This window comes from Drosophila mojavensis, unplaced genomic scaffold (assembly GCF_018153725.1).
Source record: "Drosophila mojavensis isolate 15081-1352.22 unplaced genomic scaffold, ASM1815372v1 contig_74, whole genome shotgun sequence".
Taxonomy (NCBI): Eukaryota; Metazoa; Arthropoda; class Insecta; order Diptera; family Drosophilidae; genus Drosophila; species Drosophila mojavensis.
This window is the reverse complement of record NW_025318899.1, coordinates 8,260,545-8,283,701: the sequence shown is the minus strand read 5'-3', so window position 1 is coordinate 8,283,701 and position 23,157 is coordinate 8,260,545. Positions and strand designations below refer to the sequence as shown.

General features: G+C 41.5%; 4 protein-coding genes across 7 annotated transcripts in view; 2 read left to right on the top strand and 2 right to left on the bottom strand.

The window, feature by feature from the left end:
- The window catches only part of LOC6581807 (palmitoyltransferase app), a 52,855-nt gene extending 38,860 nt beyond the window's left edge, over window positions 1–13,995 (top strand). For 2 of the 3 annotated variants that reach the window (XM_044009592.1, XM_044009591.1), the window contains 7 exons: window positions 2,865–3,025; window positions 3,664–3,848; window positions 5,103–5,214; window positions 5,301–5,455; window positions 5,533–5,654; window positions 5,782–5,983; window positions 6,357–7,760. In XM_044009592.1, coding sequence (XP_043865527.1) covers window positions 2,865–3,025; window positions 3,664–3,848; window positions 5,103–5,214; window positions 5,301–5,455; window positions 5,533–5,654; window positions 5,782–5,983; window positions 6,357–7,493 — 2,074 coding nt within the window. In that variant the 3' untranslated portion in view covers window positions 7,494–7,760. Of the gene's footprint in view, window positions 1–2,864; window positions 3,026–3,663; window positions 3,849–5,102; window positions 5,215–5,300; window positions 5,456–5,532; window positions 5,655–5,781; window positions 5,984–6,356; window positions 7,761–12,654 lie in introns of those variants that run through there. The other variant, XM_044009593.1, reaches the window with a different exon arrangement.
- Window positions 13,996–14,689: 694 nt separating this feature from the next.
- Window positions 14,690–18,028, bottom strand: LOC6581805 (cell death-inducing p53-target protein 1). Its single transcript, XM_002007491.4, has 3 exons — window positions 17,928–18,028; window positions 15,544–15,876; window positions 14,690–15,474 (listed from the first exon to the last, which is right to left on the bottom strand). Exons 2-3 carry the CDS (start codon window positions 15,828–15,830, stop codon window positions 15,369–15,371), a joined length of 393 nt encoding a protein of 130 aa, XP_002007527.1. The 5' UTR covers window positions 15,831–15,876; window positions 17,928–18,028; the 3' UTR covers window positions 14,690–15,368.
- Window positions 18,029–18,122: 94 nt separating this feature from the next.
- Window positions 18,123–19,585, top strand: LOC6581804 (protein indeterminate-domain 16). The gene has a single exon (XM_002007490.4). The coding sequence runs from the start codon at window positions 18,306–18,308 to the stop codon at window positions 19,530–19,532; it is 1,227 nt and encodes a 408-aa protein (XP_002007526.1). The 5' UTR covers window positions 18,123–18,305; the 3' UTR covers window positions 19,533–19,585.
- On the bottom strand, window positions 19,468–21,207 carry LOC6581803 (protein-cysteine N-palmitoyltransferase Rasp). 2 transcript variants are annotated; one of them, XM_044009590.1, is made up of 3 exons: window positions 19,795–21,207; window positions 19,613–19,727; window positions 19,468–19,556 (listed from the first exon to the last, which is right to left on the bottom strand). In XM_044009590.1, the coding sequence occupies exons 1-3, from the start codon at window positions 21,173–21,175 to the stop codon at window positions 19,553–19,555; spliced, it is 1,500 nt and encodes a 499-aa protein (XP_043865525.1). In that variant the 5' UTR covers window positions 21,176–21,207; the 3' UTR covers window positions 19,468–19,552. The 2 variants fall into 2 exon arrangements, with proteins under 2 accessions (XP_043865525.1, XP_002007525.1); XM_002007489.4 differs by lacking the exon at window positions 19,468–19,556 and having other exon boundaries at window positions 19,613–21,207.
- Between the last annotated feature and the right edge of the window lie 1,950 nt (window positions 21,208–23,157).

Below are 23,157 nucleotides of genomic sequence, written 5' to 3'. Positions count from 1 at the left end.
TAACAGTTGCCCATTGCCCATTGCCCCTTGCCAGTTGCCGGTGGCCGTCCGTCCGTCTGTCCGCTTCTCATTTGCAACCGACTGTGGTTGCATTGTTTGCAAAATGAATACGTTGCTAATTAAGCATCGCCAGGATGCCCAGCCATGCCATAGAGCCAGCCCTGACCCTGGCTGTGTGTGTGTGTGTGTATGGGTGTGTGTGTGCTGATGCTCTCTGGTCTGCTTGGTTTCCAATTACGCCCACATTAATGGTCACTGACTGCTGTCTGTAGTGCGCCTTGGACGTATCCAATGGCATGTAATTATTGCTGTGCAACGTAGCGTATGCGTTATGCTTGGTCGGGCAAAGGATATTTGTCGTTGCTTGAGCAAAGGGATTAAAGTTTGCATGCTTTTCGGTTTTGATTCCTCTGCGTCCATCTATTGCTCGTCCACAGATTTTGAAATAAATGTAGCTTTGTTTTGATTCGTCATTCCAGGGACATTGAAAAAGAGAACGAAAAATTAAATTGGAAATCTCTAGGTTAAGGGTCAAATGAATCAACTGCTCGCAGATCTAATCCGATTAAGAGCGAAGTTATTCGATTCGTTTTGAGCTACATGGTAATTGGAAAGCAAAAAGCGTGCCATAAGCGCCAAAATATAATTGGATTATCGATGCAACACTTAATTAAATTTGAGTTGAGTGCATCTTAAAACGCCTTCAACTCTCTGAGGAGAGGAAATCAAAGCTTTTAATCAGCTCTGCTTTGGTTTAATAACAATAGCAATTGCAGTGTTAGTTCGAGTTGTTAAATAAACATGCGTTGTTAAATAAATAGATTGCTATAGGTGCTTGCATGCGTTCAGCTTCGCTCCACACATGCATGCATAGAGGTATATGGAGGTATGCATTTAGTTGCAGACGTGGCGTATACGCAATGCCTACACTGTGGTAGCCTAGCAAATAATGTATACGTCACGTAGCACAAATACACATAAAATCCCGTATTGGCAGGGCGTGAGCAGGGAGTAGAGAGTCGAGAGAATGGAGAGAGGAGAGAGGGGAGAGGGGTGTAGGTAATGCAGCGTGCTGTTGGTTTTTGTTCACATGTGGGAAAGGTACATAATGATGCGATTTCCAACAGTGCACGATTAGAAAAAATTATGCTCAACATTTTCTGCACGAATTCGTTTCAATAGCGCCAAGGAAATTGCATATGTGTAGGTGTAAATACTCACATACACACACACACACACACACGCTCAAATAGCGAACATAAAGAAATAGAATTGGAGTACTCGGGGTTTTTTTTTTATTGTTGCTGTTGCCGCCTTAGACTTACAATCCAAATTTATGCGCTGCCGAAAAGCCAAGAACGGAAGCTGCAACGTCGCGACGTGGCATGCACTGCACGTTTGAATACCCTTTGCTTGCAGTAGAGTACAAATATTCAGGAAACTTGTAAGAGTAAAGTCAGGAATGGGATCAAGAGACAAGTTGACGTGGCCTTAGCTTTATCTCTATGGAATCGGAGACTGGTTTTATTTGGAAATCAATATATTCAACATCTAGCAGCATCGGTGTGAGAGCATTTCATCTTCGACATGCTGTAGCTGAATCTCCTTTATTTGTGTGTGTGTGTGTGTTTTTTTTTTTTCGAGATTTTCATTGCATGCCTTATATTAGCGCACAGTCGAGCTGGCAACGGCGGTGGCAACCTATGGGCATTACAATATCTTCTATGCTTTTAAGTGCTGTTGGTTGTTGCAGTTGGAGTTGCCATTGCTGTGGCAGTGTCTGTTCCTATTACAGTTACCTGCCAGCCTGCATGCCTGCCTCCTGCTTGCCTCCTGCCTCCCAGGTGCGCCTGCATCTGCCCGTGGGCTATGGCCAAATTGTATTCCGTTCAACGCGCTCGCAATGCAAATCGCTAAAAGGTGGCACACACACACACACACACACACACAGAGAATGCGATGGTGGCTTCCTTTTTTATGTGCCATTGTCAGCGATTTGCCAGCTGAATGCGAGGAAAAACATTTTCTGAATGCTTTCCCGCTATGTGCATATGGGTGTGTGTGTGTGTGTGTGTGCGTTTACTTACGGAAGGTGTGTGGCGGGACGGCTCTGTTAGCCATTGTCATGACAAATGTATTTAACTATTTTCGGTTAGTTTTGCTGACGGTCCCACATTCGACTGGCCCCAAAATGCAGCTGCAATTCAAAGCTGAGCTCTGGGGCTTGTCACACATTATTTTCATTATGCTCGCATCTCTTGGGGCGCTGTCAGCAGGCGGGTGCAAGTGTGTGTGTGTGGGTGGGTGGGTGTACCGCTATTCACAAATCGGTAGCACGCACGGACGGCATAATGTAACAATGCTGGGCAGCAGCATCATTGTCGCTAAGCGTTCCACAACAATTCCCGCTGGGTTACACATGCTTCGTGCCACAGTTGCCTTATTTCTGGCGCCTGGACGGCGCTCAATAAAATTCCCTTGTTGCATATTTGTGCGGGCGAGCGGCATTTGGGGCATTGCCAAAAACCCTCTGGAGCTATTTGCATGCATCTTTGAGTTGGTCTGGGCTGGGCTGAGCTGACCTCACTCTCCGCAGATACTTAAAGCAGAGTCTCTGTAGGATAGCAGAGAGTTGCATAAATGTAAGCTGAGTTCATCAAAGCTTATATTAACTCGCCCAGTCTCAGATACTCAAGGAGCGAGAGCCTCAATGCTTTGATGCCTTATGATATAAACCTTTGTTGAGCGGATCTGAGCTGTAATCAGACTTTTGGTTGGCAATTTTCTCTTTCCTTTTGATGCAACACGCAAATATATACTTAATTCTCACATTCATATATATCTTCTTCTTCTTTCTCTTGTAGCTGCCCCTTCCTGGCGACAACCATCAATCCAGTTATACCCATTGTGGGCGCCGTCTTATATTTCTTCACGATGAGCTCGCTGCTGCGCACAACCTTCACAGATCCAGGCGTTATACCGCGTGCCTCCAATGATGAGGCCGCCTATATTGAAAAGCAAATTGGTGAGTATATCCCCTTCCCCTTCCCCTCCCCCGTTCCTACCACCCCCATTTATTCCCTCTTTCCAGTTTATGTCAGTCAAAGAGTCAAAGAGGCGAATGTGGACAAGGTCGTTTTGCCTGTTGAATGGCTCATGACTGCCACGCCCACAGACAAACACACACACACACACGCACACACATGTGCATTTATGCATTTGTATATATTTGTTTTCACTTCATTAAGTTGGCGAGTGTATGTGTATGCTGGTGTGTGTGTGTGTGTGTGTGTGTGTGTGTGTGTGTAGCCCCACATAAAAAGTAATGAGCGTGTCCTGGCATAGAGAGCTGCGAAAAAAAAGCAGAAGAAAATATGTATGAAAATCATCAAAGGCAAAAGCTGTGCTGCCTTTACCCTAATGAGTTGTTGCTGTTGTTGTTGTTGCTGCTGCTGCTGTTGTTGCTGTTGGAAAATATTTAAAATGAGAAAACTTTTGCTCTTTCTCTCCCTTTTACTTGCATGTCAACAACGACTTTGTCGCTGTCGCTGTCGCTGCTGATGCTGCATTTCCGACGCCAACGCCAACGCTAACGACGACGACGACGCCGACGCCGACGCGCACATCCGGTTCCGTTCCGTTGCCGCCATGCCGCCTGCGCAGAAGTGCCAAACTCGCTGAACAGCCCCACATACCGGCCGCCGCCCCGCACCAAGGAGGTGCTCGTCAAAGGCCAGACGGTCAAACTGAAATACTGCTTCACCTGCAAGATCTTCAGGCCGCCGCGCGCCTCGCACTGCAGCCTGTGCGACAACTGCGTGGATCGCTTCGATCACCACTGTCCCTGGGTAAGTGCGAGTCCCTGTGGCCCTCTGACATTGCAAATGTGGGCCATCGAAAACAACTTTCACTGACTTTAACCCAATTCCTGCGCCCAACTGCTGAGCTAGTTGAGAAAATAATTTGTGCAGCTCATGTTCTGACTGCAATGCTGCTGCCTGCTGCTGGTCGACCGCAGAGCTTTGCCAGCAAAAAATAAACAGACACACACACACTAATACAGATACACACAGTCACCCCGTCGAGTACTACCCAATTTGAGTTTTTTTCTGCTGTCGCGCAGGCAGCACAAAATGCGAATTCCCCGCGAGCGCCTCAAAGATGCAACAAGATGTGGCGGGTGGTGGAGCGAACAAACAAACCGCTGCACACAAAGCACACAGAGCGAGATAGAGAGAGAGAGATAGAGACATACATAGACTTTTATACGCATACTTAAGTAGCCGCACTCTGATTTTCTAGCTTGTGAGTCTCTCGCTGTGTGTCTGTGTGTGTGTGTGTTAGGGGCATGTTGCATTAAGTGCAACGCGCTTTTTCAGGCAACGTTGGCATCGTTATTCTTATACCCTCTCGAATAAATAGTAGTTGAGGCTTATCTCGATATCTATTTAAGCAGCTGCTTAGTTAGTCTCTTCACTAGTTAGCCACGACTGGGATGTTAAGAGTGCCAGACTAAGAGGATAGCGACGATTGCTAACGCTGCATACAAAATTCAGTTTCTCTGTTATAAAGCTCTGCTCTCACTAGTGATTCACCAATTACAGGGTATGCTTTGACCGAGCCAAAGCGTTGTACATACCTTAAGCTGGCGCCACCCACATGCCGCCGTAGATTGGGCTCTGAATTTTTCATTTGCTGAGCGTTGCGTTCGTTCGGACGACCCGAAGCACCACCACCCAGCCCTGCTAAGCCACCGCGGCGCACCACTCCAGGCCGCACAGCCAGCCGGCTTGATTATGAGCTGTTGGCACTGCTGTCAGCGCTGAAGGTCGCCGCGCGCCGCCTCGTGCCATTTCGGGCCTTAAAGCAGCGGGTGGTCTAACTAAAAAAAAAAAAAAAAGAGCGAAGGGAGAATTAAAATTGAGGCATTTCTCGGCGTTGTACGGAACGCGTAATTTCATTTTGGCGCCAATTATATTGCGAACGGGGGGCGTGGGGCCGATGAAAGGGCAATTAACCTTATTGTGTGACGGGGTTTGGGGCATAATGCAGGCTTTGTGCGATGAGAAATTTTCCAATAAAGAATTTGTCTCTCTTTCCAGGTGGGCAACTGCGTGGGCAAGCGAAATTATCGGTTCTTTTATTTGTTTCTAGTCTCACTGGCATTTTTAGCCGTATTTATATTCTCGTGCTCTGTGACGCATTTAGTTTTATGTGAGTAAATCAAATCAAGCTGTTCGCTCAGATAAGGCCAGCATAAATTAATCAATTCAATGTTGATATATATACGATTTGGACAGTGATGAAAACGGAACAGGAGGTCTTCAAAGTAATAAAGAAGGCGCCCTTCACTGTGATTGTTGTGTTCATTTGTTTCTTCTCCATTTGGTCGGTGATTGGACTGGCTGGCTTTCACACATATCTGACCACCAGCGATCAAACAACGAACGAGGATGTAAGTGCCCCGAATAGCTGTGCTGCCGTCTCTTAAATCTCTTAAATACAATCTCATACATCTTTACTTGCGCACAGCTCAAAGGCTCGTTCTCGTCGAAGGGCGGGCCGCGCACTCAGAATCCCTATTCACGCGGCAATATTTGCCTGAACTGCTGCCACATCCTGTGCGGTCCCATGACACCCTCGCTGATTGACAGGTAAATTAATGTTATGCTGCCTGCCATGAATTGCATCATTTGTTAAACTGAACAATTTGTCTCCGCAACACACACACACACACACACACTCACACTGACTCACTGACTCACACTCACACTTTAACAGGCGCGGCATAGCTACGGATGAGTACATACAGCAGATGCATCATTCCAGTCCGCGGCATGCCCTGAGCGATGTGATCAGCGCCTCCCAAATGGTAACCACAGCGCAGCCCATGCTGGGCAGCATGAGTGGCATTGGTGGTGCTGGTGGCGGTGTAAGCATTGGTGGTGCCGGCGCTGAGCTGAAGCCGCGCTTCTATGACGAGGTAAGCAGTAAATGCAGCATTCCAATTTGAGCACGTCCATCCAACTCCATCCTAATTGAAATCTAAATGTCTCGGCACCTGTGCTTGCTTATCAAATCTCAGTCTCAATCTCCTCCTCTATATCTATCTATCTCTCTCTCTCTCTCTCATATAATGAACTTCTATGCACCTCATATTTGACGCTCTGTTTTTTTTCTACCTCTTTCATTTTTTGGTTTTTGGTCAATATTGATTTTGGTAACAACTCGTTAAATATATATTTGCATATATATAAACACGAACAACCATATAAATATATGTACAACAACAACAACAACTACTACTACAATCAACAATCAACCACTCATCACATAATCACACCGCCAACAATCAGTCAAATCCCTCTTCCTCGACGTTGGAGAGCAACGGGGTGGCCGCCGCATCTGGTGGCGCTGTCAACGGCCATGGACATGGTCTTGGGAATGGCTTCGATCGTCCGCCCAGCTACGACATGCTGCAAAACGGTAAGTCCAAGTCGCGTCGGCAGCAGAGTCAACGCTGCTCGCTGCAAACACTGCTGCCAGCTAGCGCACAGCATCAGTTCAAAGCCAACAAACACAAACAACTCAAACACCAGTCACACCAACAACAACAACAACAAACACAAACACAACCGCATCAGAAGCAACAGCTGTTGGCTGCAGAGCTGCAGCTGCATCTGCAGCAGGAGGCTCTCGCCAGTGGGCTGGCCACGCCGCCCTCGCTGCAACGCTCGCCTGCGACTTCCTCCTATCGGCTGAACTTAAAGCGCTCGCTGCACCTGCCGCTGACCCCATCATACGATGCACGCAACTCGCCGCTGCCGCTGCTCCACCATCACGTGCACGCCCAGCAGACAACCGCCATTGGCAGCGTGTCGGCGGCGGCAGCGAGCGGTGGCGGCGGCTCCTCATCGTCGGCGACGACAGCGCCCACCTCGGCATCGATGGCAACGGCGCCGGCGCTGGCGCCACGACGACCCTCGACGCTGAAGCTGCAGGGCAGCGCTGCGATCTCGGCCAGCAACAGCACGGTGACCACAATACACACAGCGGCGCCACAGCCGCCGGCGCCCAGCGACTTCAAGTACTATTCCCCGCAGCGCGTCAGCAACTATCCGTTTCCAAAGGCGGCGCGCAGCATGCGCCGGCAATCGACGCAGTCGGTGGACTCGCAAAAGGTCAACATTGCCGGCTATCATCCGCTGCCGATGCGTCCGCGCTACAAGCATCAGGAGGTGATGTTCGAGCTGAAGTCACCGACCAATCGGCTGACCATTCGAGAGTGCGACTTTGGCGGTGGCGGCGAACCCTGCGACGACGATCAGTCGATCAAGGATAGCCAGATCTTTCGTGTTAGTAAACGAAATCTTTATATGAATCACCGATCGCCATGGAAGGAGCGCGATCGTTACTCGAACCTGTACGAGTATTCGTTCAACATCGATCTCAATTCGATTATCGAGGATGCCGCGGGCAGCGACTCGTCCTAGTACGCAGCTCGCAGCTCCCAAGCAAACACTGCCGTCGACTGTGACCGCCACCTGGTCGCAGTTGCCACTGACTACATTGATTGGTTGTTAAACGCTGTACGCTCTAAGGGATTGCCCCGTGCTGGGCTCTTGGCAGTCTGCCTCCGATTCCTACTGCTGCCAGGCTCGGGCTAGGTATGCTGTGCGAGCAAATAGTTAGGCCGTAACGGAACGGAATTTTTTGCAAAAGAAATCATTAAAAAAAAAAAAAAAAAAAAAAAAAAAAAACGACAAATTTAATAATATAAAAACATAACTTTTTGAAATTGAAAAATTGCTAAAAATATATAGTCTGATGACATACATATACGTACTGTGTATGCATATACATATGTGCATAACTCCTTGGTTATTACCCAACACTGGCTTTGGTAATTTCACAATTTTAGGGTAGATGATTGAATTGATTTTCCGTAGCTCTAGTTGGCATTGCCTTTAATTTCTTTTTTTTTTTTTATGGATTTTGCACGCCTAGTTGCAGCTCGGTTGTCGCGTTTATGATTTTATTTCTGTTTTATGGAAATTTTGGACACCCAGCAACCAACACTAAATCCCAGAACCCAACCCTCCGTTGTAATAACTCGTAGAACCCGACCCAGATCTAAGCCTGGACAACAACAACAACAAAATAGAGAAAATGAAAACTTGGTTCATACAAACTTTTGCGTTTATGTAGCACCTATATATCATAGGCGAGCCACGCTGCCGCACCGCATCTGATCCAGCCGCGGAGCGGTCAGTGTGGCCATATATTTTCAGTTGTCGCAGCAATTAACACACCTAACACACACTTAAATGTTGAAAGTCCATATCCCGACGCCGCCACCTCCAATAGTAAATAAATTCAACCAAAAAAAATAAATAAATAAAACGAAAACCGAAACGAAAAACTTTATAAGAGCAATGCATTTTGATGACACTTGCATGTGGAGACTCGATTCGTAGTAGTCGATTGAGATTTTAATTTCTTAAAAACGATATACATACATTATATAGAAATGTACTTAAATGAAAAGCCCTTGAATTGTGGGCAGTCACTTGTGCAATTTAGTTGAAATTTAATTTGTGAGGTTTCAATTGAATGAACTCAAATACGAAACGCAAACAACAAAATGAAACAAAAACCGTTAGCAAACAATTTATAAAAATAGCCAAACAACTGCCATTTATTGAGAACAAAAGAGAAGAAACCACATTTTGTTTTTACAACGAATATTAACTAAACAAATCTTTAAAAATTCAACGAGAATTTGATACGTGTAGTGTTGTATAACAAATTTTAATAGATCTGTAATTTTTAAAACAACTCTAGTCGAAACTAACTTACTGATGCATTATTAGTGCAAAATGCATGCGGATTATTGGATAAATATTAGTGTAAACAGATTGCCAAGTGACTGCAAATATGTCATTAAAACAAAAAAACAAAAAAACAAGTAAGAAAGCTCTAGTCGAGACTGCTCGACTACGAGATCCCCTGAACCCTTGGAGCAATAGATATTTCAATACTTTTTCGCGACTTTCAGCTTACACAAGAAACACGCACACACACACACACACACGTACGCACACACAGGCATACATACACACACACGCATACAGACACACATACACACTCACACGCATACATACACAAACGCATACACACACACATACACACACACATACACAAACACATACACACACAAGCAACCACGCATTAACACGCATGAGCTGCAGTGTGCGCTTACTATGAGAACTTAATTGTTTAATAACTTTTTTTATGGACGTACGATCTTCATGAAACTTGCAGATTATGATTATAACATGAATATGCATGTAATTGCCAAAGCACAAGTCTCTAGTATTTGAAATACGCTTTTTACAAAAGTGAGGGTGAGGGGGTGAATTTAGAGGTGGGGCGTAAATTCTAACAAAAACCGAAATTGTATAAATTGCATATAAGCATATACATTAAAAATTTGGAGACTCTAGCAATAAAGGTGTAGAAGATATAATTTTATAACTGGGTTTCGATAAGGTTTTTTATCGATAAAAAAATATCGAGATGAGTTATCGATTTTTAATGATAAACTTGATATGCGCGCTGTAATTACGGACATTTTAAAAAAAAATTTGAAGTCTCTAGCTCTTATATCTTCTGAAATCGACGCGTTCATACATACGGACAGACGGACAGACGGACAGACGGACGGACGGACAGACGGACAGACAGACGGACAGGGCCAAATCAACTCAGCTCGTCACCCTGATCAAGAATATATATACTTTGTGGGGTCTGCCACGCCTCCTTCTGCCTGTTACATACATTTCAACAAAACCATTATACCCTGATTTCCCATTGAAAATGGGTTCAGGGTATAAAAAACAAAAAAAAAACATGTTTAAACAACTGAGAGACAAATATTTATACATAAACACATAGTTGTAAATGTTAACAGAGAACGACAATGAGTGGACGAAGGGGAGAGAGCGTATCCTGGCCATAGTGAGACATAACATAGCATGCGTATGGCCAGCGGAGAGCATAGTTATTTAAGTGACAAATTCAATAGAACAATAAGTCAGCTTACTGTAAAACGGACGGCGCACTAGCAGCTCGTGCCCAGTCTTAAAGGCTATTAATGTTACGCATTAACAATATTATATATATATTATATATACATAAATGAGTTCCTTTTAGCAATGGAAGAGTTAATAAAATTGTATACATACGTATGTTGAAGATGTTCAAAACACGCGTGTTGAATATATATATATATAAATGCATGATGCTTATGTATGTTATAATAAGCAGCTGATACACATACACACACACACACACACACCCATACAAACATATTTATAAAATTATACTTAAATGTTGGGCAATAAAATGTACTCTAGCGTATTTATGAAAACTATTGAAATGTTAAGGAATTACAGAACAAACAAACAAACTCACACATACACACACACACACACAGCTACTATTTAAGTATACACTTAACGGCAAGATAAACTTTGTGTGCGTTCTGGCAAAACTCACTTCAGTGCGAAATGCTACAGACCAAAAATGAAGCATTAAATGTGCTCAAGTGAAATCAGAAATTGAATATCATTAAATTTGCGAGCGTTTAGCAATTGACCAATAAGAAAACGCCTGCGTTTCGCCGCAAAACGTTTTCGACTGGCGAAATGCTTTCCTATTGCCGCGGCGAATTGCTTCCCATGGAAGAGAAGTAAGACTTTTATACGAGAAGCATATTGCTGAAGTGAGGATCAGGTATGCACACACACACACGTACACATATACACATGTATACACACAACACACACACACACTGGCAGCTGTACTGCAATGTGCAGCGACCAATCAGAGTGGACGCCATTTTGTTAAGGTTTGCGCGCTTCTTCTTAGCCCCCCACTTCGCTGCCAATCGCCACCATATTTGAGTTTCCATTAAGCGTGATATCATTTCGCATGAATTCAAATTGCAGGCGCGCCACACAAGCAGACGCACCAACCAACCACTCACTCCTCTATCCGAGTATTCAAAGCAAACAAATATAATAATAGCAATAATATTAACAGGCAACAACAACAGCAACTACAAGTTAATACTATCATGATGATTTTTCTCTTGGTTATTTATGCACATATATACACAACCCCTGTACACTAATGCCAAACTCTTTTTTATGTCTTTCAATACAACTTGTGACTATGGAAACTAACAAAAAAAAAAAAAAATCGAACATAAAACTTTTTATGTCTTGTTATTGATCAACTCGAAAATAAAATAATAACAAAACAAACAAATTGCTAACCAATCAAAATTGCAACTAAAAACTATATGCAATTGAGGGAAAGCTTTCGAGGGCCGCTTAAAACTAGAGTAAAACATAAATGCCTCATGCTAAATGCCTCAATTGGGTGAGTTGCCTCCACAACACGAAAGTAATAATTCCCTTTTCTGTTGTTCAACTTATGTAATGGTAAAAGTAATATAGCAAAAAAAAAAAGTATTAAATTCGAGTAAATTTAACAACGCTTTAAATGCTTTTTTCAAAAGCAAGGATTGTGCTATAATATATTTGTATACCAATCCAATCCGATATCTGTGTACTTTGCTTTTTTCATTTTGTATAGCGCGATTAGCTAAAGATACAAGCGTTTGAATACCCTGTACAATATCATTTTAAAGCTGTCTTTTGTTGCTTAGCCTTGTATATGTTATTTTCTATAAAAAAAAAAAAAAAAAGAATGTGAACACAATTCACACGAATTGCTTATGATTTGCTTATATAAATACAGAAATATACAAACCCCATAACATATATATTTCCATATCACATATCTAAACAGACCTCGATACCCGACGTTTTATCGTTGTACATTCTTTAGCAATTAAATTTGTGTTATAATTTACGCATTGGCATATTTGAATATTTCATTAAAAATACGTAAAATTGTTGGAGCATGCTTTGAATTGTTTCATCTATTTCAATTGGCACCGCATTGAACACATTCATTAGGCGTTCTCTCTCTACTTATATAAAATGACACAAATCATAGCTCATGAATCTATTTATTATTCATTGCCATTGGCCATTTATTGATTTAAGCGATTATCAAATTGAATTATATATTTTTAATTATGTTTACGCCCACCAAACTGGCCAGCAAAGGATGCCGCATCGACAGTGTCATCGGCTCAAATCCCATATATAACTTTATTTGTTTGAGTTGTTTTGTGCATTGGCTACATTTTACTATCTATTTCATTTTTAATTTGCCGCCTTTTTCAGCATTTTTCAATTGTTTGCATATTTGAATAGTTTGTTAAACCAGCAGCGAAACCACCAACAACCAACAAAAAATAAGAGTAAAACCACCAACCACACGAGCAGTGAACACTAGCGAAAAAAACTATTTTGAAAATTAAAATACGAACTTTTAATTAGTTGTCAAATTTGTTGTAATGAGAGTTTTAACATTTTAAATGTTTCACATTAATTATGTATGCATTTTCATATGTGTATATATATATATGTATTTATATATGTATATATATATATAGATACATAAAACGCAATCCAGGTATAATTTGGGACTAATCGTTGAACATCTCGTTCGCAGGTAATTCCAATAGTCTAGCCCAGCTCGTTGACAACGAGATCCCTTTGGCCCAGATGGACATGCCGGCGTACACACAGCCGACGGCCACACAGACGCGTCAATTCCGGCACCACAAGCAGCGACAGCTGTCCAACGGCGCCTCGGCAGTCGAAGATTTGGCCTATGAGAATCAATTGGCCGCAGCCGGCAGTGAGGATGAGCTGGACAATGCGGATGTTGTTGTTGTAGGCGGCACAGAGGTAGTCGCCGCGGTGGCCGCCATTGCGGCTTCCAGTAAGGCGCGTGAGATGCGCAACCGCAACCGCAGCGGCAGCTACAGTAATCTGTTTGACGTGGACTTTGATGCAGGGCTGGTCAGCTCACCGGGGCTGGGCGAAAACCATAAGCCCTCTGCGGGCGCTGCTCTCCTGGCAGCTGCCATCAACGGCGAACAGCATGCCCTGGCCAAGTCCGTCTCACAGACGGAGAACATGTACAGTAATGTGCCCCAAGTGGCCGTGTCACCGTCCACAGATGCCGCCCTGCACGTCTATTCGAACATCATTGACGAGCAGGCTCAGCAACAGCGCCAGCACAACGAGCGGATACAGGCGTCCACGGTGCTGTCATCGACGCTGCTCAGCGACGATCTCGACCTGGACGATCCAGTAAGCGCCTCGTTTGTGGGCGGCGGCAGCGGCGGGGGCGTGCACAGCCATGCGCATGGGCATGGCCACCGCAAGGCTGGAGGCGATGGCGCCGAGCAGGTCAAGTCGGCTGATCGGCTGCGCATGCTGCACGACACGACCATGATTGATACGGCACTCGATCTGGACAGCCTGGACGGGTCCAGCATGGGCAACAACTCGCAGTCGTGCTTGGTGAAGACGGCCAAATCAACTTCAAATTCCAATGGGGCGCCCATAGTCTAAATTACAGTATTTACTGTCATTACTCGCGTATACCCTGTAAATAGCCAAGTTTTATCCAATGTGCTTCAGTTTATTTTAATTAAGCGATACAGCAGCAGGAGAGAGAGTATTATAAAGCCTAATACTTGATCTGGTTACGTTTGCTTTTTTTAAACATTTAGTTTTAGTTCAATCAATGAGCGGACACTTAAGATATCAACCTATCAAGAAGCAACTAAAATATTACCTTAAGGCGTTACGCATTCATAAATATAAATAAAATATATATACAAGCTAAAGAAGATAGCAATTAAAGCAAACAATACAGATACAGATACATATACAAATTAAAACAAAAGGAAAAACAAAAACAAAAACAAAACGTGGTGAACAATGTTAACAATTCAAATGCATTACAAATGAATGAATAAATCCATACTATATTATGAAATGAAACTGTTTATACACATACACACATACACAGGCATTCATGTAAGGCAAAAGTATATACATATATAAGGCATATATAGATATAAATGGATATATGTTGTATATATGGTTAGTTAGTAGAGTATATAATTTTTGTATATTTAAGTTTTTACAAAGGGCAAACGACGAGCGTGTTTTCCGTTCTTCAGAGTTTATTACGATTTTTCTGTAATAGCAACAAAACAAATTTAAAACGGAATATTCCATGCAGTATATTTGTATGTAAATCATGTTAAAAAACATATACATAGAGATATATATATGTATAAAATTAATAATAAACTAAAAAGAGAGTACACCACAAGATTTGTTAAATGCATGCGAGACAAAGAAAAGTGTGACGAATAAGTGTTTATTTACATCATATATTATACTTACTATGTAAATCAAGTTAAGAGTATGTGCGTGGTGTACAATGTTATCTAAACTTATAAATCGAGGTACAGAGTTTGACATGTTAAAAGAAAAAAACAATTAAAAAACAAAAGCAAAAGAGTATGTTATGCGAAACTAATGAACTACAATTATACAAAGAATACAATTTATAAATAGAATACATGAAAATATCTGATGTTTTTATTGGGCAGCTTAAGTCTATCAAAATTCACATACCGAATCCAAGGGGAGTTATAGCCAAACCAAAAACAAGAACTGTATTTATTTGTTTAATTTTTAGATTTTATTATAAAGAAGTTTGACATGGATGTTATTGATCAGTTTATAAACAAATATGCCTTAAGTATATCGCATTTGAAGACAATTTCGCAGGTAAATTACAAAAATATTTGTAGATGCTGTCTTTTTGTGATTTAAATTATTTTGTGTGTTTGCAGCATTAGAAAATCAATCCATTTAAAATTCATTTAATCATTACGTCACTTTTGAAAACATATAGAACATGACATTAGGATGTTATTACTGGACAAATGGTATCGCATAACCAAGTGTTTGGACAATTGGGTGTAATATTTACATAAATATTAGAATACACTATTCAAAAGCTTCCAAAGAGAGTTACATGTTTTCCGAATATTTAAAATTTAAATAACTAAAATATTTTTATACAAATATTTTTGGCAAACTAAATGTAATTTCGAGCTACCAATTAAGTGCATAGAGCATGAGCAATTTAGCAAGGATTAGCATTAGATTAGAGATAAGCGCTTGTATTCCCTTTGGCCATGGAATCCAGGTGTTATTATTACAATTTAATGAAAAAGGCAGAACATCGCTTAAATTTAACTCTCCATCTCTCTCCTCGTTCCATATGTATAGCTGTCTGTGAGTTTGTGGGAGTGTGTTTGTGTGTAAAGCAGCAGTAGAAGTTGCAGAAATTTATCGCCGATAACGTCCCAAATATGCCTTGCAGTTGGGGCACGTGTGGTGGACGTCCATGCAGTCATCAATGCAACAAGGTATCAAGCAGCAGCCCAGCCAGCAACTGCAATTAAAAAAGGTTTACCATCAGATAAATTTGGGGAATATGAGAGAATTGCTCTGGCGCACTTACCCAAGCAATGCAATTACAAAACCGGACAAATAGGCAATCATGCCCGGCTCTGTGCGTGTTGTCGACTCAATCTCCGCATGGCATGAGGGGCATATCATGTGTGTGGAAGTCCGTCCAATGGGCACAACTGTCGTCAGTATATTTGTACCCCCGGCGGTAGCAGGCGCTACAACTGGCGTGTATGGACCTACTGGCTTCACTCCGCCAACGGCCTCCAGATAGGATGGGGGCGCCGATGGCGGTGGAACGTATGTGAACGGCGGCGCATTGCCCGTAGACTTGCTCATCTTGTTGTTATCCAAATATTCCTATAAATGCACGTGATTGAAAAAGCTGCAAGAAATATACCAAATAAACAATTAACAATGCACAATAGAAAATTAGCAAGATAGGATAGCCCTAAACTGACAAAAAAGCTAAAAATAGCATACACCGATGCTGATGAGTCACATACAGAGCCCCAGAGATCGAGAGAGCATGGTCCACGTAATTTATGTGCCCGCATTTCGAAATAAGTGAACGAAACATCAACAGAGAGCAAGGCCAGGCGATTAATTGGCATGGTTATGGTTTTCTCAGAGACTATAGAGGAACTACATATATACCCTGGACAATATAGAGATTCTTTATATAATCATTTAGATGCTCACAGAGTAAAAAGTCTCTATATAAAAAGATATGTTTTAATTGAGAGCTTCTCATGGAGCCTTCAGCAATTCATGTGACAATTGCAATTTAAATCTCCATTGACGACATACAATGGGCAATCATATATATATATATGGGTATACCAACATTAATTTGTTTGCTGCACTGACATGCGGCTACATCAATTAGACGCTTCGTCAATAATTGCCAACTTGTTGCGCTGATAAGCAACGACAGACACGAGGATACACATACATACATATATGTATATATATTTGAGTACATCATTCTGATAATTACGTATATGAAGCAACGATGTCATGTGTTTGGTCGAATGGGAAGTTAACAAGAGTTGCAACAACAACAACATTACAGAGCTTAACTCGACTGTTGGAATGCGGCTTTCCCCACCCAAACAGAGACAGCAGTGACTGCCAGCAAGTGGGCGCAGAAGCCGAGTCGCAACCGCAACCGGAAGTATTCGACTTCGAGCTTATAAGAGCAAACAGATTGGAAATTCAATCAACTGTCTATCGGTATCTCTTTAACCATTGGCTGTCTAAAGGGTATATCGTAGCACAGCAACTGCGACAACGCCTTCAATTTGCTAATTCCATTAGCGAAAGACGTAGGTATGTAATTTCAGTCAAGCTATGCTAGATTCCTGTTTATTTATTCTTTTGTTATTGCCTCGAAATTAAGTCATAATTACAACTGAGGCCAGACACAACAAAAGTTTGAACAAACACTTGTTTTCTTATCATATGACGTCATTGGGCGAACAACTATTGCAACTCTTTAAAGTTGACTGCGTCATGCACAGCGTACCTTGCTAATCCCCTTGGCATTTGAATACCGTTTGCGTGCAGTTGTTCCATATTATTAAATATTACTAACTATTCGTTTCAGTTTTGAATTAATTTAGAATTCTAATTATCATATAAAACGATCCTAACATTTTTTATTCAGATTTTAGTCCATACAGTTGTATAAATAATAGCATACACAGATCTATTTAAAATATATACATATATATCTGTATATCTTTTAAACAATTGAAACTCTGGGAGTTGATTTGAACAGATGTTGTTGCTCTGCCTGCGAGGTGACGTCGTCGTGCTATAATCGGAGAATATATAGCTAAAGTACACAAATACATGTATATGTATATTTGCATGTGCATGTGTGGTAGTAGAAAAAGTGTTTATGCTACTGTTGTTGTTGTGCAGCAACATATTTTTAGCAATATGTATATATATACATTCATACATACATAAGCAGGTGTATACTACATTAGAAATATGTTTTTTTTTTTTATATATAATGTAATATAGTGATCTGTGTCTATACACTTTACAGGTTCAATTGAAATTAATGTAAATTATATTACATTTCGCTTATTTTTTTTTGCTTCCTGAACAAATAATCATTTACATATCTACAGCATTTACATATATTACATGTATTGGTAAAGCTGCAACTTTTGCTCATATTTGCCTAATTAAAATTGTCCCGAAATAGACAACAAACACACAATTTTCGGATTTAACTAATTTCCACGGAATTCACTGAAGGAAAAAAATAGATATATATAATACGCACTTCAAATAAACACTAATACACCAAATGTTGGGAAGCTATTGAGCACACGCGACCTTCGTACCGAACCTACTCGCCCTCATTTATAATAAATATATATAAACAAATCAGTAAACGCAAATTCTATTTAGTTTTACCTCAGAAATTCGTCGAACCGAGCAAACTTTCGCACAATAACACGAAACGGCAACACGCTAACTAGTGATGCAAACCAAATGCTAACTGATCGATATATCGAACTATCGTTAAACAATTGCAATAGCATCGATATGAGTATGTTTTTAATATCCTAGTTTTTGTTTAAATGCACTATAAATAATAGGTTTTTTGTATATAAATAAATTTAAAAATCTATTTTAAATTTCGTTTATTTTGTGATTGTGCTCGGTAACATTAGTTGAAGCTAAATTTACCATCCCTATTCTTAAATTTATGTGATTGCGACAGCCCTGGCCATTTGTTTATGTTATTGACAAAAATTTAATACGATTAGAGTCACTGTTTACGTGGGGTCTATGTCATCTAAGCACACACCGGATATATCAGAGCTGCTACCGGTGCGCGAGTACCGCTGCGAGCACTGCACAGATCAAGTATTTGGTAATCAAAGTCATTATAGCCTGCATCTTCGACGAAGACACAAATTGGCACTCATAAAGAACGATGCGACGAATCGGGCATATCATTGTCCAGTGGCGAATTGTATTTATCATGAAGAACGGAAAGGCGGAAGAGGTTTTACAAATCTCCGATTTCTACGGCAACATTACCAAAAAACTCATATGACCAAGACTTTCAAATGCAATAATTGCAATGAAGCATTTCTACTGGAGCGGCATTTGGAAAAACATCTATGTTGTTCCACTTATCCTTGTCCTATATGTGGACTCACCTATACCAGCAAGGCGAGCCTCCAGACCCATATGCGACGTAAGAATCATCTGAGCGTGACCTGTGAGAGTGATATAACTAAGAATATAGCCGCATTGTCTAAGGTAGCAATTCCTAAACTGAAGCCTTGCAAAAATTTGCCAAAGAGCACAATTAAAATGGTAGATCAATCGACAAACACTGAGGAAGCGCCTTTAGATGATCCGCCAAATAATGTGTCAAACATGGAGCACATACCCACTGTAGATTCACCTATGCAACCATCATTCTATTGCCTGCCAGACGTCGAGGTTCCCTATGCTCTGCAAACATCCACGCAGACCGAAGATAGCGTTGACATGGACGTGGCGATTCAAACGGCTATAGATGTAGCTCTTAAGGAAAGAGAAAATGCAGAGAACGGATTGCCAATGCCAAGTTTGACATATGATGAAGTCAATCGCCTTTTGCGCGATATGGAAACACAAACGGAAGATGTGGATCTTGATGAGCTCGATATGAACAATGAGGTGCTGGGTCCACTGCTTCGTGATATTCAAACCCAAACGCTCGACAACAGACAACACCAAGGGACAATGACAGAACTAGACCAGGACACGGAGACACAACCTAATAATAATTATGCAGCTTACCAGGAGGAGCAGGAGACGATGTTCGGGCCGCAGAACTCAGCTCACATGCACACCCAGACTTGCGATGAGCTGTTTGAAGAGCTTGGCCTATCGCACATACAAACCCAAACGCATTGGCCAGATGGTCTCTACAATACGCAACACACGCAAACTTGCGACGAAATGCTGGACGAGCTGTTAGAGAATTTTCAATCGACCTATACGCAAACCAGATGGTAGGACTGGCACTGAAGACGCTGTTAACTGTTAATAAAATATTTGGTTATAATATATACGTTCACAGACTTTTATTGGCTTACTTGATATTTAAGGCATTTACAATAGAATAGTTGACATTTAGCGCAGTCTCATAGAGTTTCTGTATGTGATCTATCAGAAGTCTAAGTTTCTTTAATTTTCTTGTCCTTGGGGGACCTGGTCAGCAGAAACTCTGAGCATTGGAAGAAGCAGTAGCTGCAAAAACTCAGTGCTAAATAGTTACCTATGCCACTCAGGTAGGCGCCACGCATTAGAAATCCGCCCACTTCCTGGCCAGCAATGAAGTAGACATTGGAGAAGGCAGCGGGTATAAAAAGCTGGGTGGCAAGGATGGCATGTAATCTTTGGGCGCCAGCAGTGCCGAAGTGTTTGAGTGACCAATTCTGATACGCCGGCCTCGACACGAATGTCTTGTAGAGCTTTTCCGCAGCTAGGCAAACAAAATTAAGTATGCTCCAAATAAGTACATAGGTGTAGCAGCCGTGCCAGATGAACACAAATGAAAATGTCAGTGCAGTGGCGCAAAGCTTGGCTGCTGGAGACGACTTCCGGCTGCACAGCTCAGCGTATATGTGCTTAAAGAGAAACTCATACAGTCCCTCATCGAAGTACTTCCACATGTCCGAATAGAAATGAATGCGTCCGATACAGCGTGGTCGCCTTGGAGCCGCAATGTCATCGTACTCGGCAAATGCGATGCCCAGACCATAGGTAATCACGTAGAATATGAAGAAGAACTGGCCCATAAAGTAGCCGGCAGCATGCTGCCAGAACACCGACTCCATCATAACCACCGCTCGCACGTCTCGCGTCATGTAGTTGATGTAGAAATAGTGGAGCGACCACTGCAAGACCAGCCACCAAAAGACAACGCGCAGCAGAGCAACAAGGAAACTCCAGTTCGGTGACACAGCCTCGCCCATGGGTTGTTGCTTGAAGCGCTCATAGCTAATGAACGGTCCGTAGGTGAGGCAGGGAAAGTACATGGTGTATGCCAGGTACTCAGATAGGTTTTTCGAGCCAGTCGCAGTAAAGGAATAGCTGCAGCCACGCAACAAACTCCAGGAGAGCGTTACTATTAGCATGACATACTCTGCATATCCAACTTGAGACAGCCACCATTGGCTGTTTTTTGCAATGTTAAGGGCTCCGATCCAGGCAGCGGTGAGCAGCCAAGTGTAAAGCTTAGACCGTGCGTGCAGTGCTATCAGATAATAGCTGACCAGCAGAGACCCGAACATAGCTATTGATGTCCAATGCAAATTGATACCCAATGCCAAAGCGCAGATGGCAACATGACCGGGTCGGCGCAGGTAACTCCACTTCCAGCGCGTGACGCCACTCACAAGCGCATGCAACAAGTAGTAGGGCCAAAATTTAGCAATGAAATCAGCAAAGTTCTCCAATTCGTCATTGCTGTCATCGCGCTTGAGGGCCACGTCAGAGCGTTTGAGCAGACTCCAGCCATCTGCGAATTGGAAGTCAGTCGTGCTTAATATACGATCTCTTAATGCATAGATTTTATATAGTCCAATAACAATATAAGCAATATAAACACAAAAGTAGGCAAGTTTTTCGAATCGGTTTAATAAGCCGGCAGTCATTTCGATATCGATAACTACTACTGGTATTAGTATCGATAGCGATGGGAGAGTGTCGTGCTTTTTATCTTTATTGTAATATGTTAGGTTAAACCACTAACCAGAGAACACATAGACTAGACATGTAGAACAAACTGTGTTCTCTGGTCAGTGGTTAAACTAGAATGTAATTCAGAGCTTGCAAATAACTGTTAACCGTTTCATGCGGTCGCAATATAAGAATTGTTCACTCAGGCTTTGAACAAAAAGTTCATAGCAACCGATTGAGTTGTTCGTATAAGAATTTTGCTCGCTCTCAGTCGAAGACCGTTTTTTTCGTTCTCTATTGCTCGTCTCGTTCACAGACCGTTTGGTGCTGAACAACGATGCAAAGTCATTTGCGCATGTATGTACATGCATACATATGTGAAATTCTGTGAGTTGTGCCGCAATTGAGAAAAATGGGACGTGTACTCAATAAAAAAGTGCATCAATTTTTTAACTTTAATTCAGTAACACGTAAATCAGTATGTAAGGTGTGCGGAATGCAATTATCAGGCAATCACTCAACAAATTTGAAGCGCCATTTGCATGTTAAACATGGTGAAATAATTAGAGAGTTTGACACCGAAGAGGAGAATAAAAGTAAAGTAATAAAGAAGAAAAAAATTACATATGAAACGAGTGAAGAAAGTATTTTAAATTCAATTATTAAAATTGTAACAACTGACGGAAAGCCATTTATGTTCTTGGACAGCGAGGGATTTAAAGAAATTGTTGATCCAATTTATAATGCCCTTGGTATGAACCCTATAACATCTAGGAACATTATGAGTCTCGTAGTGGAAAGAGAAGAGTCCATCAAAAACGACATAAGAGCTTTAGTCCAGGGAAAGCTGTTATCGCTCAAAATTGACGTGGCGACTAGAATGGATAAAGCGATTCTTGGAGTGAATCTGCAAATGATAATGAGTAATATAAGTAAGACAGAAATCATTGTGAAGACGTTAGGCATGATCCAGCTTACCTATACCCACACTGGAGATTATATTAAAGAAAAGATTTTGGAAATTATTGAAGAATATGGCATAACAGTTGATCAAATATTCAGGTGAACATTTAATTTCAATTTAATTTTAATATGTTTGTTATTAATGAAAATTAAATATATGTTCACAGTGTTACCTCTGATAATGGGAGAAACATGGTGAAAACCGTAAAAATATTAAATGACGACATGGAGGAGCCTTTTTTTGAAGATGACACCGAAGCGGAAAATTGGATGGGAAAGCTTGATGAAGTGAGTTTGGCAAACATTCATCTGGTACGGTGTGCAGCGCACACTCTTCAGCTGTGCGTCTATGACGTTAATAAGCTAAACAAAATTAGCCAACAAATTGATATCTGTCGCAAATTATGCAAAACATTGCGTACAGAAACTATGAGGTAAGTAAAGTACAAATAAAAATATATTTTTTTATACATGCTTAAAAGAAATATGTAACTTGGCAGCCGTATATTAATTGAGCACAACAAAAATATACCATCACTCGATGTAGTCACCAGTTGGAATTCAACGTACTTAATGTTGAAACAACTAATTGAGCTAAAAGAGTTCCTGGCCACAAAGTGTTGTATTAATACCGACATAGAATGGGACTGGGTGGAGACATATGTCGAAGCGTTCAAGGACGCATATGATGCGACTATAAAGCTTCAGGAGAAACATTTAGTGTACAGCGAATTTTTCATTATATGGACGGAACTGAAACTGCAGTGCCAGAACAGCAAAAATTTTCTTAAACAAAAATTATTGGCACAGATTGAACTTCGAGAAAGTAAGTTGCTTGAAAACACAGCATTATTATCTGCTATTTATATGGATCCACGAGTGAATCGGAGTTTAACAGACTACCAAAAATATTTGGCAACGCAAAATTTGAAGAAAATTGCTTTTCGCCTGTTTGAGCTGAAACATGAAAGACGGAGTATAAAGTCGCCTTCCT